The 15,161-nt window shown below is 34.2% G+C and overlaps 2 protein-coding genes across 6 annotated transcripts; both read left to right on the top strand.

The window, feature by feature from the left end:
• Positions 1-2,476: 2,476 nt before the first annotated feature.
• LOC140801423 (uncharacterized) lies at positions 2,477-7,384 on the top strand. 5 transcript variants are annotated; one of them, XM_073156539.1, is made up of 9 exons: positions 2,477-2,600; positions 2,758-2,884; positions 3,341-3,409; positions 3,773-3,802; positions 4,480-4,512; positions 5,138-5,208; positions 5,607-5,688; positions 6,986-7,075; positions 7,148-7,384. In XM_073156539.1, exons 2-9 carry the CDS (start codon positions 2,786-2,788, stop codon positions 7,193-7,195), a joined length of 522 nt encoding a protein of 173 aa, XP_073012640.1. In that variant the 5' UTR covers positions 2,477-2,600; positions 2,758-2,785; the 3' UTR covers positions 7,196-7,384. The 5 variants fall into 5 exon arrangements, 4 of the variants coding, with proteins under 4 accessions (XP_073012640.1, XP_073012641.1, XP_073012642.1 ...); XR_012111452.1 differs by having other exon boundaries at positions 2,488-2,600; positions 6,852-7,075; XM_073156540.1 differs by lacking the exon at positions 4,480-4,512.
• Positions 7,385-9,346: 1,962 nt separating this feature from the next.
• Positions 9,347-12,832, top strand: LOC140800664 (gluconokinase). The gene is made up of 4 exons (XM_073155433.1): positions 9,347-9,450; positions 9,608-9,650; positions 11,320-11,399; positions 12,249-12,832. The coding sequence occupies exons 1-4, from the start codon at positions 9,429-9,431 to the stop codon at positions 12,674-12,676; spliced, it is 573 nt and encodes a 190-aa protein (XP_073011534.1). The 5' UTR covers positions 9,347-9,428; the 3' UTR covers positions 12,677-12,832.
• Positions 12,833-15,161: the final 2,329 nt, after the last annotated feature.

A 15,161-nucleotide genomic window follows, 5' to 3' on the forward strand; every position in this document is an offset into this window, starting at 1 on the left:
AAATTTTACACCCCACTTACTTGTGCTCAAAATTATTTTACCTACCATTATTTTAAAAAATCTTAAACTAGTCCATATACTTAAATAAACGGTGCCAAAATAACTAAAATACATTTATTGTGTTTGTTAAACGAGACATACATTTTTATTGAGATAATATCGCTAAATAATTAAAATAGCCATGGTGCTTAATTAAATTTATTAGACAAACTAACGGCCGAAATGACCAAAATATTTCTATCGTGTTTGTTAAACAAGACATAAGACATACACGTTCTTGAGATAATATCGCTGAATGATCAAAATAGCTATAGTGCTCGATTAAATTAACTTTAGTTGTAAGTACATGGATTGATTTGAAATTTTTTGAAGTACATGGGGTAAAGTAATTTTGGGCATAAGTATACGGTGGTAAAATATATTTAATCATAAATTTTAAAATCCAATTCAACTAAAAAACTGAAACTATTAGGTGAAGACCTAAAAATCTATATAAATTTTTAAAATTTTTTTCTCACATTTCTACGTAGAACTAAACTCTTACGTGTGATACTCAATAATTTCTATTTTTACATATAACAAATTGTACACTTCTTTTTGATCTGGGTAGTGCGAGTGATAGTAGTGATAGTTAAGGTTGTAGTTATAAAGGTGATAATAGTAATAGTTGTAGTAAAAATGGTGATGGTATTGATAGTGGTGGTAGTTGTAAATGTGGTGTTAAGGTTGGTGAGGTGTTTGTGGTGGAGCAGTAGCGGTGGTGTAATAGTAAAAACATGAATAGTAAATATGAGGTGTTTGAGAAGGTGGTAGATTAGTGGTGGTAGTTGTTCGATGGTGGCGAAGATAGTTGTTGTGGTGTGGTAGCAATGAAGATAATAATGGTGGTGGTGAAAATAGTGGTACGGGTGTGGTAGCTATGAAGATAAGGGTAATGATAGTGAAGTGATAATAATGATCGCAAGGTAGTGATTAAATTATTAAAGCAGTGAAAGTGATGATAAAATTGTAGCATTGGTGAGGAAAATAGAATATTTGGTAAGATTGGTATTAGTAATAAATGTGATGGTCATGGTGGTAATAATAGTAATTGATGTTGTTAGTATGAGTCGAGATAGTGGTGGTGAGCTATATGTGGCGGCGGCGGCGGTGGTCAAGATAGGGGTTGTCATGATTGTTGCTATGGTGGTGGGGTGGTAACTTTGACTATTGAAGTCTTATTTGTCAAGCCACTACTATCCTATTGTTCTAATTAGTCTGTATACATTTGATCACCTTATATGATTAAACTAAGTGCGATCATAACATCCGCCAAACAATAATCATGATGATTGCGGAGAGGTAGTGATAATTGTGATAAGAGGGTTTCTTCCATGCAATAGAATTAATTTTTTATCAATCAATTTGATGAAGATCTAACGGTTAAGATTTTTAGGGGTATAATAGGAATGAAAGATATTACCGGTTTAGCAGGTAATATTTTTAGATATATAATCTTGCACATTATTTTTTAACAATTATATTATCTTAATATTTTATTAAGTAAAAGACATATATATCATTAACTGAGAGTAATGTATATATATCAAAATAAGGGTATTGATGTCTTTTATAATTAACTTGATGAAAATTTAATTACATTTTATCTTTTTGATTATTTTTTATTATTTGCATATATCTCCCATTAGTTTAAGATTGATTTAAATTAAATTTTAATAGATAGAAATAGAGAATTATATTTAAATTGAAGTTTATCTCCAAATAATCAAATTTAAATTATTTAATATTAAATGATATCTCCTATAATTAAGGCATAATTATATTTAAAAGAGAAATCTTAACGGAAGAAAAAAAAACGTTTAGAGCACTTCTTCCGTACCTTAAAGTTAATTGTTTATCAATCACTTTGATGAAGATCTAATGGTTAAGATCTTCAAGGGTATAATAAGAAAATTGGAAAGTTAGGTACACGTAATTAATTTTCTTAACTAATATACTATTTTTCTTACGTAATGTGGTTTTGGAACCGATACCGGGTATAAAAACCGGCTATTATAGCCGTTGGATTAAGATTATAATTTTTAAAGGTGCATTGAAGTATTTGCCTTGTGATAATTATTAGTGTTGTTGGTGAAGTCCCCTTTTTTCCGCCTGACTCTTTGGTCTTAAGAATGATGGTTTTATGTGAGTAATAATGGTTGGTAGTGGCCGCGATAGTGGAGAATGGCTGGAAAATACGATGGAGATGTTGGTAGCAACGATGGAGATTAGAAAGAGAAAGTGAATAAATAAATGAGAGGTAAATATGGTAGTTTAAAATTTTAATATTTGTGGCACAATAATGGCAATAGAAAAAAGAAATGTAATTAAGTTGTAGAAAGCCCCAATTCCTTGATGGGGATTAGGATATTTGAATAAAAATTATAATATTTCAAAAATATTAAAGAAAAAAAATGATATTCAAAAGTTTTCGCAGCAATTGTGAAAAGAAATAAAATTAGTATAAGTCCGGAGGTGTGTTTGAAAAGAGAACTCGATCGAGAGTTCCCTCCTCGATTCATCTGCGGAAACCTTGAGACGAACAATTGGGTGAAGAAGAGGTGCCTTTCCTTGCTCTCTTTTTTCCCATTTTGGCTACCTTTCCCCTTCTAATCCAAAGCAGAGAACCCCAAAACCCTAGATCGGATCCAATTTCTTTGTTAAATTCAACTAATTTCTCTACTTTCATTTTTTGTTTTTTTTCTATATCTATGGAAGTTCCGGTGGCGGCGCTGTTGGCTAATCCATGGATGCTGATTCATCCATCACAAGTTCGCGATATTTGAATTTGAAGAAGTCTTTTAAGCTCGGGATCCGTTCTTTGCTCACCGCCTTCTCCAAGGAGGTGATGATATGCTTCTGCTATCTTAATGGTGTATTTTTTTTTGTACAAAGCGTTACACATGGATGATGCCGAACGTGATTTAGTTCCTCGAGGAAGCGCAAATTTTTGGGCCGTGATTTATACTTGTGGTCATAGACCTTACTATTTTATTGTCCCTAATTACTTCCAAAGTTGTATCTTTTATGGTACTGCACAATATTGCACACGTTGATCTTTTCTCCATTCATTAACTCAAAAAAGATATTTACACCAGTCAGCAGTGAATCCTTACGAACTAAATTGGGAGAGTTGGGAGTGAATGCATGTGATACTTGGTGGTCTGAATGCATTAGTATTTTCTTAGCATATGTCATATTTTATTTTCAGTAACAGAGTTGATCAAATGATCCTTCATTTATAGGTTCACTCTCTTGAAATCTATGCATAACTTATTAGATTTTCTTTTTGAATGTGTAGGATGTTCACAATGCATTTTCAGCATTTACAGATGCTGAGAAAGAAAGCCTGTACTGCATGTTTGTTCATGTAAGTTTTTCTTATAGTTTCTTGACAAAGTCCTTTGAAGTCATGGTATGCCACTTCTATTGTTTTCTTTTAGAAACTATAGCTAAGGCCTTAGATAGTTGGATACTGGGTTGACTTTTGAACCTCACTTTCTGAACCAGAATATGATTATTTCATGAATTTATACATTGAGTAGATGATATGTGAAAAGGCCTAGTAAATTTGTTAATGTTGATGAAGAACTGGCATGTGTTGTGGATATGCTTTAAAATTTTAATGGTCTTATTGTGCATATGCTCTTCTATAGACATGGATTTGTGTGTTTGCAAGTAATAACAATGCCTCTAAGACAAATTCACATTCTCTTTTCATCTTATTTTTCAGGTAATCAAATCTTTGCATGGGAATATAGAGGTATGAGTCACTGCCGACCATATTCTAAATGCCTCCTTAGTATCGTAGAAAGAGATCAACATATCTTTATTTTCCATTACAATCTTCTGTTGGTTATATGATCTGTTATTCAATATGAGTGCAGATAACTTTTTACAACTAAAACTAATAATCTTCTACAGCAATATGCTCCTTGAATTGCTAAATCATTGTTCACTAGAGAACAGGTCTTGCATTGATTAAAATTTAAAATGGTCATTTCTGTATCTTCTGCATGTTTATCCAGCTTATGTCCAACTTTATGAGTTATCAAAATTTATATCTCTGTTACTCAGATCTGATTATGTATTTGGTTCTCCTTCCAACGGATTTGGTATTGTCCTGAAAAAAGAGGGAATTTTTGGTTCTCATTCAATGTTAAGATAGCCAGTGGTATATGTGGCATTTCCTACTATAGATATGTTCCCTAAAGCTTCTTTTTGTCTGAGGTATTTTTAGCTGACATGGCTGCATGGGCTTTTTGGATTTCTGTTAGCAAATTTGTTGCAAAACATGAAACAAATTTAATTTAGAGTTCCATATATGTGACGTCTTTTCATTAACCTAAGATTGCGTAAATCTGTAATCAGCTTTCTGTTGACAGTATTGAACTATGATCTCTGGCCAATTCTTAAAACTTCTTCCATTTCATATTGCAGGAGCAATTTGACACTCTCTGTCGAGAAACAGAGGTTATCCTGTGCCTTCTGTTTTAAAGTATTGAATCACAAAATTGCAGTTCACCGCACATGTTTGTATTTCATAAAAAAGAGCACATGTTTGTTAGTCTTTATGGTGCTACATATAACATATAACATTTACAGGATTTGAGGCATTGGCAATCATTCTATGTTATTCTGTGCAAAAGTTTCTCATAGTCCTCATTTTATGCTGAACAGCATTCTCATCCTTGTACACACAATTAAGGAGCATCTATCCTCTTGATTTCCTAGCAATCAGCAAGACCAATCTCCAAAACAATCATTGTATGTTTGAGAAAGGTGTTAGTCATTTGAGTAGCCGTTGTTCGATACTGTACTGTTGCTTTCTTCTTAGGTCTTGTCTTCAACTTATAGCCTTTGGAACTTCAGCTTTTGTACCATTTGTGCAAGCAAATAAATTCTAGCGGATCACCACCATAATCAATTGCTGTGTAATAATGCTATTAGGAATGATCTTTTAAGTAGACTATATATTCTTCTCACAAAAAAAAGTTGACTATATGTAACTAGATATCCAAGTAATTTTAAAGATTTTTAGCTGTACTTGCTTATCAGCAAACAATTTAGTAGATTATACAAACAAATTCTTTTACAGGTTTGTACTGCTCTTGGAACTATTGATCAACTTATTGAGGAGCAAAATCTTGACGTATTATCTACAGATAAGTAAGCACATTTTATTTTCATCGAGAGAATAGAATACTTAATAATTTGCCTGATGTCAAGACAGTAATTTTTACTCCCTATTCTCATGGATATTGCCCAATTATATATTTATTCCAATCATGTGATTTTGGAGTTATATATTAGACTACCTGTGTACCTAGGCATTTTTTATTTGTGGCTATGCAATTGTCAGTGCGTATGCATGAGTGCATGTTCATCTTTGCTTAGTCAAAAGGGCACTTGGTACATTTGTGAGTTGTTCTATATGTCGAATCTCTTTCATTTATGCATTTGTTTTGATATATTACTACTTAGGAGTCCTAATTATCTGCGTATTAAAAAATATATGCTTAGTAGCTCAAAACCAGGTTTTTGATAATTGGATGGCTGAAAAGCAGGACCAGTATTGTAGAGACCCAAGAGCAGATATCAAGAGCTAAGAAGGATGAAATCCAGTACTTGACAAGTTTGCTTGAAAGGGTAAGTTTTAACATAATGTCTTCTTCCTTATTAGACAAATGTTATTTTGCTCTCCGAAGTAGGAATCATTAAGAGATTCCAACTTTTGGCAACTATGTAGGAGCATTACAATTGTAGACAATGTTGGAATGGATTCTTGAATTCTACTGGTATGCATATTACGGCTTGCAAACACTCGAAAACATAGCTCACTAATGATTTGCAGTTTGTTACTGAAAGTCATCTAGATTATGGAAGAGAGCTATTGCTTTTAGTTACCATAAAGCTGATAACAGTAATCTAAGTTGCTTGAACCATGATAACAGCGAGCTTCTATGACAAATACCATCAAATGTTGAAGTTGGAAATATTTGTTTATGTTTCCTTTTACAAATGATATCGCAGGTGCTGTTTAAAGATTCAGAGATCTCACTTGAGAATATTGACAATTTAGTTTTACACACCCCTCTGCATTGGGTACTCTTATATGTCAGCTCTGGATCTCTCTCTCTCTCTCTCTCTCTCTCTCTCTCTCTCTCTCTCTCTCACATACACACACACATGTTCTCGTAGTATCACCTTAGTGTGGTTAATTTTAAAATATAGAATCCACCATTACTAAAAACTAGTATGCACCTAGGGAGCATTAGTCATCCTTATATGTACTGGAGTCCAAGCAGACTTTCAATCTTCAGTACCGGAGATGTGATAATACTTGTTTAGTACAACCACATTAACCAATTTTGATATGAACTCTCCTCTAATTTGTTTCTATATATAATATATCTTTTCATGTATGTAATTTTGCTAACATTACGTAATAAGCATAAATTTCTTCGACGGTATTAATTGAACTTTGTTGTCCCGTCTTTGATGGAAATGGCCCTGAGGCAATTCTCTTGCTTAATCTCAGTTTTTATCAAACTGAGTGGCATTTTTACATCTCCAATTTCTTATAGACTATGCAGTTGCAGACTGTTGGCTCATTTTATAAGAATTTCTTATAACTCTATTTCTGATCATTTATGGTTGTACTTGCCAAGGTAGCCAAGTGTCTTGCCTTTTAGTGGTTAAAGCTAACACCGACTCTTTATCCATTTGAATACTTATTTGCGTTGATTATTTAGTTTCTGCTGTTTTACCTTCGTGGAATTTAAAGGTGGTATACTTTTGCTGTTTTACAGTTGACCCTGTTTTACACTCCCAGACATGCAACTTGGCATACGACTGAAGCATATATCTCTTAGTGATAAAGTTGTTCCAGTTCAAAAGTTCATATGCGGCATTTGGTTTTTACTGGTCATCATTTTGAATGCAGGTTCAAGAAAGAAATAAAGTGATGAAGAATCACATTGAACTCGCGAAGACAAGGCAGGACTCTACAGTTAGGAACGATGTTGTTGAGAAGGTATCGTCATTATCCTTGTAAATCATATATATTGTCATGCTCAACTTCTTTTGTTTTTCTTTTATCTTGCAGCTTAGGAGCTGGAACTCCGAATATGAAAGTTATAATTGTAGCCGATAGAGTTTAACTCCTCACTGAACATGTGTTGTTTTGATATTATGTGATAGATAGAGAAATCATTTTTGTATGATAATATTGGTTCATGATGTTTGACAGAACAAACTATTTGCAAGATTCACACTTGGATTAAATTAGTTCTGTTATTACCATCATATCTTATCAAGAACTTGGAAGCACAATTCATAATTAGGATCTCTGTTTGTTAGTTATTACATTACTCAATCTTTTGTATATGTAGAGCATTATTTGGATCAGATGGTGCAAATGATAGTGAATAAGCATTGCTTACGCAACTTTGAAGCACAGTTGTATTATCTGGAGGTTTATTGTCAGTGAAAGTAAGAAAACTATGTTTGATATCTTATGGGGAATTTGTGAATGTCTAAAAATATAGAATCCAGTGCTATTTTGAGGAATATGTGAAACTATTTAGAAGAATTAAGTGATTGATAGTTTGTTGCTTCAAAATCACTTTCACCGCAGCAATCACCTATTCCACTAAATATGAAAAAAATAAATATGCTAACCTTTTCTATTTGCTAGGCTGATCGTTGTAGCACACAGGAGGTGGCGAGTTGACTTTGCATGATGCTTGGATTTGAATAATTATGGACCATTTTGCTTGAATGAATCAATCTAATTGTCCAATTTATACACCCACAAAAAGTAGGATTGTCAGATTTGACGAGCAGCTCGGGTGAAGCTCGAGTCCGGCTCGATCAGAGCTGAGCCGAGCCTGAGCCATTATAACAGGCTCAAAATTAATGTCGAGCTTGAGCCGGAGCCGGCCCGACTTGCTCAGGCTCGGATAGACTCGATAGCTTGACTAGCTATAAGTAAGGATACGTGGCATAAAATAATATTGCCACGTGTCCCTCATATTGCCACGTGTCCCTCATATTGCCACGTGTCCCTCACTAACCCATCTTGACACATAACATATTCATCACTCTCATCTATCCCACCTTCACCCATCATTTCACCCTCCCCCATCATGACACCTTTCCCATCCTCACCCATTAGGCCATCACCCTCAATCCCCTTACTCACCCCACCCTCACCTTCACCCTCACTCTCATCCTCACTCATCTAATCGATCACCACTCATAGCCTCACCTCATCCGCTGCCACCTCCTTCCTCTCCGTTGGCCTCTATGGCAAGCCACCACTACGGCGCCACGTCCTCCTCTTCGTCGCCTCCTCCTCCTCTATTGACCTCTCCTCGTCCACTCTGTCGGCTTCCTCCTCCTCCTTCATTCACCATCTCCTTGCCTCCATCCGTCTCCGACTCCTTCGGTAAGTCGCCACCGCCCACGTCGCCACCGAGCTCGGGCTCGAGCTCGAGTTGAGCTGAGCCGAGCCTGAGCAAAATTATGAGGCTCGAAAGTAATTTCGAACCGAGCGAGAGCCAAAGCCGGCTCGCTCAGGCTCGGCACGTTTACACCTGTAACAAAAAGCTATTCCTTGTTTTTTTTTTCTCTCTCTAAAGGAAGCAAATAAAATCAAGATAATTTAACTCCCACGGTTATAAAATCATCACTGAGATAAGAGAAAAAAAGAGTTGAAAGAGTGAAGAGGAAACTCCTAACACAAGTACACCAATAACTCTAATTTCCTCTAAGAATAACTAGTTAATCAAGGGGGTCTATTATTAGCCTCACTCTAAGTATGTGTAATTTTATCACAGGACTAATTTTTTTAGAAAACGAAAAGAATATTATCTAAAATTGCTTCGATGTTCCCATTGGGTCAACGAGAAGCCAAGAGTCTATTTCAACTTCAATCCAAAGTTGACAGATATTTCATTCATACCTTCTAAAGCCTTAAACTCACATTCACTTCGTGAACAATTTTTTTTTTTTTTTTGTTATTATGAAATGCAAATCTTTATTTCATAATAATATCTAAACATCCTAATGATCTTATTTTAAAATATAAATATTATTAATAAAAAAATTATATCTTAGGCTACACACTAACCTACTTAATATCAAATCAAAAAATATTTATAATAATTTTATACAAAATAAAAAAAATTATAATTTTCTTCTCCTTATTTCAAAATATATATGTGAATATAAGAATAATTATTTTTAAAATAAAGATCCTTTCTTTAGAATAACAAAGAGGAACCATCTCATCATCTCAACCAAACGGTGATAATAAGAGCTAAAACTTATTCTAATTCTAGGATTAAACTACACTGATAAGCTCTGTTCCCCCCGCCGCTTCCATGGCCTCTTCGCATCTCCCAGGTCTAATTCATTCTCATCTCGATCCATCTTTAGCATTTTATTTTCCTTTGTTAATTCTATCACTTGGGCTCTTCACTTTCTACTCCAATTTTAATACTACACTCGATAATTCTATCCTCTGTTTTCGGTCTAATCTCTCTCTGAATTGGGATTTCAGGATTAGCGATTGTGATCATGGGAGTCAGTGGCGCGGGCAAATCGTAAGAGAAGTTTTACTTATCCTAAATTTAATTTCTACTCGAATAATTTATAATAAATTTAGTTTGCATGATCAAGGTAGTACCTCTTCTTGAGTAAAACCCTAATTTCCCCCCAATTTTATCATGATAGCTGCTACTTCTTCTTTGGATTACAATTGTCATGGTGAGGTTTAAATCTTTTTGGCTCCTTTAAGGTTGAATAACTTCCAGCAATGTTGCCTTGGTAGTAAGGAAAGGAGGTGCTTTGATTAGGTTTGGATTTTAGGTGAATAAACACATTTCTCTCTTTCTTTTTCCCCCTCATGGCCAGATTCTATGTATAGAAGCCATTGGATACTTTTTTGAGAAAATTTTAATTTTGGATTTCTGTGATTAGAGAACTATCCACATCCATTGCCTAATATCCACTTGCTCATGCCCAACGATCTTTTTTTTTCTCTTCCTTTTGAATTAATGAAAGACTGCATCTCTTTGATGCTTTTCAAATGAGTTTAGTGATAAGTAATTCGATTATTTCTCCATGACCCTCTTTTGTTTGCACACTATGATCCATAGGAGCAAGGAGAACATTTCTTTTCCTCCTCATCGTTAGATTTGCTACCTTCACATGCTAAATTAAACATTTTTCAGTTCCTTGAAATGTTATTGAATTCTAGTTAAGTCTGATTGTCTCTGCTATCTCAATAGAAGGCGAGTTGACTTAATAAATGCAATATATATTACACACACACACACACTCAGAGTTGTTATTTTTGAACAAACATAGGTTGAGGGTTAACTATCCTTTCAACTCTCCAAGGTTATATCTCTCTTTCCTCAACAGCAATACAGTTTCTGAATAGTGATGCAGTTCTCTTACCACCTCTATCTAATATGCAGTATGTACTGCAGTGTGCAGAATGCTATGATTCACCTGCACCCCATCACCATTCTTTACTCCAATTATCAATCTCAAGGCCAATTCTCTGAAAGAGAAGATATTTGAAGCCATTCACAAATGTTAGATAAAAGCAGACACATCCAGGTTCAGTAGTTTGTACAATGTTTGTACTCCAAATGAATTTTAAGAAGTTTCAAGCCTACTATACCTTGTCAATTTTATTCGAGTTATCTAAATGCGATCCTGTTTCCAATCCAGATTACATTAATGGTATAGCTGGGAGAACTGCAACATGATTATAGATACAGTTAGTTCGTCACATTTGGAGTCAAGCAACAATGAAGAACTACGGAAAAAGACTCAGGCATTGTCAGTTTTGGAACATAAACGAATAAAACCATCGTTTCTTTAACATCTTAGACTTTTACAGTAGTTGGTGACATAGGTGTTCCTTTTGAAAAAGAATAGAAAATTGTACTAGAAAAAATCTGGAGAACAAACACTTGGTTTACCTGAATTTTAAAAGATCTAGAGAAAATTTCACAACCAAAGGAAAACATATCTATCAAATTCATGGATTTAATGTATTGAGATGGAGTTCAAGTTGGCCTTATTTTCCTCCTCTGTTTCATATTATTCAAAAATATAACTGGATGAAGCCCGCCTTTTTTTTATATATAAAAAAATGGCCTTCTTTTGATATAAGCAATTTTTATTTTCTAATTATCATTGAGAGTCATCATTCTCATGGTTGAAATATGGTACTCAAGAAGCTAATGGCATTTACAGGACGGTTGCTGAATCGCTTGCAAATACATTAGGATTTACCTTCATTGAAGCAGATGACATCCACCCACCAGAAAATAAAGGTACTTACAACAGAACTTGCTGCAAATCCACATAAGATTCACAGTGAGGTTTCATTGGAAGTTGGGGCTCAGAAGTTAGAAAAGGACAATGTGTATCAGAAGATACCACATTCATTGTTCTATTGGTCATAATCTCTTTTTATGGTACTTCTACTAAGATCATTTGAGTGCATCAAGATTGTAGTTAGAAGAGAATGATGAGGGAAAAATACTAATCAATATATCCTTTTACAGGCCAATTTTGTAGAATAAAAATGATTAATTACTTGTGGAAAGTAGCTGGTATGTGCTTCTAGCTGCATGTGGTTTGAGTAAATATGCACTTCTTGTAAATGAAGTAGAAAGTAAGCATCAAACTTTCATTTATGACTTCCTACATATCAGTTTCCATTTAAATACTCAAGAAGGGGGGCTTTTGCAATTTACTTTCATTTAGTTTTTCAATTTAGTATATAAAACTAAGTTTATATATCAATACACATTTTGTTATAATAGAGTGCACATAATTTACATATGGATTAAAATATATTATTACAAATTAAAAAAATCAAATTGTAAAAGCCCCCCCTCAAGAATGTGATATCCAGCAGAGCATGTTAATGTATGATCTATAGGAACTAGTACAGCTAGCATTTGACAACCCTATTTGGATATTAATATTCACCAATGAAACATATCTAGCTATAATTATTTGAGGCTTTATAGACCTCTACAATCATATCATTACTTGTTAAGCTTTTCTTTTCTGTCTGCATGATTTTTTGCGTAGCAAATTGAGTGATCTATGGAGACTAATATCACCTACCTATAGGAGAACAATTCTAACCATCAAACTTTTTGATGACACAGTGAAGATGAGCAAAGGTATTCCACTTTCGGATATCGACCGTATTCCATGGCTCGAAGCACTTCGTGATGCTATCCATGAGAAAATAATCCATGGCGACAATGTAACCCTCAGTTGCTCAGCACTTCAGAAGAAGTACAGAGAGATTCTCAGAGCAGCAGATTCTGATTACAAACCTGCGGTGTACACCAACTGCAGGGTGAAATTTGTCTGCTTGGAAGCAGCAGTGGATGTAATAGCTGGTAGGATGATGAGAAGATCAATGGAAGGTAAACATTTCATGCCTGCCAGCCTACTGCAGTCTCAGTTGGATTTGCTTCAGATTGATGATGCTGAAGGAATAACTAAGGTGGATGCCACTATGAGTCTTGAGGCCATTGTAGACTATATAGTGGCTCTGGTTAAAGGCAGGTGGATTTGTATGCAGTGAAGAAATGGTCATACTTAGACTTAGGAATCATGGGAAGTCATTCTTATTTCAAGGAATATTAATTTTCCCATAATTACTAGTTGCTATGCTTTCTTTTTTGTAAACAATGTCAGAGAGCTATTCCCATGAAATCTTATACTTTCTTCTATCATACAATATTGTTAACCATACAGTGATACAGAGCATTGACAGATGATAGCAGACTTATATCATTGGAAATTTCCATAGGGCACCCTCATCTGAAAGGCTTTGCAGTTTGAACCCTGTATTTAATTTATTTGGGCTTTTCCATAAGGTGAGCAAAGAGAACCTTGGAATAGGCTTAAGACCATTCAAGTGGATGGATGCTAAAAAGGAAAATTTCCATTACTTCAATTCAGTAGCTCCAACTTGATATTTATTCGGGTAAGTTACAATCCCTAAACCTCAATTTCAAAACTTAAGCACTCCAACACTCATATAATCCATGCAAAGTTGTAATTATTAGCTAACTGGTAATGAGGTTTGAAAAGATTTAATTACCTCATAAAACGCAATTACAATTTGATCTAGACGGAGGAGGAGTTTAAGTGATTAAGTTTAAAATACATAAGTTTCAAATAGAAATCGAGGAACAGAGAAAGGCTTTTGATGGAGCATCAGATCTAAAAAGGCTGGACAATTACATTACATCACACATAAAGCTTGCATCTGGGAAGAATGGAATAAGAAAATTTCTTCCTGATAAGGTTGACCATCTTGTTCAGGCAAAAGGAGTTGACTAAGTTGCCGACTTGATAAAAGAACATAAAAAGAGTTGACTGATTGAATCGGTAGCCGATCAACATAACACTGTACATATTATTTATTAGGTTATCCGTACACCTAATCATAATTCAAGAATTATACGTCTAAAATTATACATAGAATTGTGGCAAAACTGGCATAGAAAACAGAACACCTGGCTAGGTGGAATCCAATACATTCCTTCGCATCGCACTTTCTCTTAATCAGCAGCAAGTTTAGACTAAGTCTTCATACATCCATCTACCATTCATCACTATTCCATAAAGATCTTTATCAATCTCACATGAATCTGATAGCAAGATTGCAGGGTGAAGGTGAAGGAAAAGAAGGATGATGAAATAGTTCAGTGTACAAAATGCCAGAGAACTGTCTGTATTCTACCGAGCAAAAAAGGTGGTTAGGTAATAAACTAATAATAATAATAATAATAATAATAATAATAATAAATCAATAAGCAGTTCTCAGTTTGGTTCAGGTATAAAAGTAGCTCAGATAAATTTACAGATAACTAGTCTTAGTATCCTTGAAAAAAGTTATCAATGTTTGCTGTGACATAAACCTGGCTATTCCAACTATTCTCAAGCCAAATACAGAATAAGGAATGAGGATATTAAGAGTAGTCTGTATTATGCATAGACTTTTAGACCAAAAGATAACAAATAATCTTCAAATGGAACCAAGACAAATTGATATATCCTACTACAAAATAACTGAGTCTCCTACTACAAAAGTACTTGGAGAGGATATAGAGAGGAAATTTGATAACTTACGAGCTTTAATCCAAATGCTGCAATAGATCATTCCTATATAACATAAAATGTCACGATGAATCTATCATAACATAATAGTTAAAGGAGTTGGAATTCCAACGAATTTGAAAACAGACTTATTTCAACCTTGATATATCATAAAATAATGTCGGATAGGAATGATAAAAAATACGAATATGGAAATAATTACTTACAACATGGCACCATCTATACAATAAACATATATTATGATGTAGGGATAGGAAAAAGATTGTCAGTTTATCATCTAACAGAGTACAACTTTTCATGTAAGTCAGTTCCTAGTCAGTTGGACATTCCAATTCAGGACTCAAATATAAGAAAAACTCAGCTTTTGAGTTGGATGCATATCATCTACTGAAATATGACAAAAAGATCTTCAACTTACACAGAGATAATAATTCTCTACAGTTAGTTGCAAGTCTTAGTACATTAACATATGAAGAAATTTAACAGGAACAAGAAATATAGGTGCAAATGCAGGTTAGCAACATCAAGTAGCTTCTCAACTCCATGCTATCAATAATATAATGAAAGTCATTTTTCTTTGCCTTCATGATTCAGAATGCATTTATTAGCTTCAAACATATAGATGAAAGGTGATTGAAGATATGAATGTATATTTGCTGACTAGAACAATTAGTATGAAGAGACCTACTGTACATGAGTTTCTCAAAATTCATAAAGATTAAAATAAGGTACCTCTCCAACTAGAGATACTCCCTATGTCAAAAGAAAATCTCAAGCATGCAAGTAACAACCCACTTCTGCATATCTGAAGTCTCATTAAAAAAACAAAGTAAGCATGAAGGAGAGTGGAAACTTGGAATGCAATTTGTGATCCTTTCTGTACCAGGGTGACCCTACTCATAAAATTTCTAATGCAGCACAAGTATTCAGTTTTAGCCTTC

This window comes from Typha latifolia, chromosome 14 (genome assembly GCF_019914945.1).
Source record: "Typha latifolia isolate L0001 chromosome 14, TyphaL0001v2, whole genome shotgun sequence".
Taxonomy (NCBI): domain Eukaryota; kingdom Viridiplantae; phylum Streptophyta; class Magnoliopsida; order Poales; family Typhaceae; genus Typha; species Typha latifolia.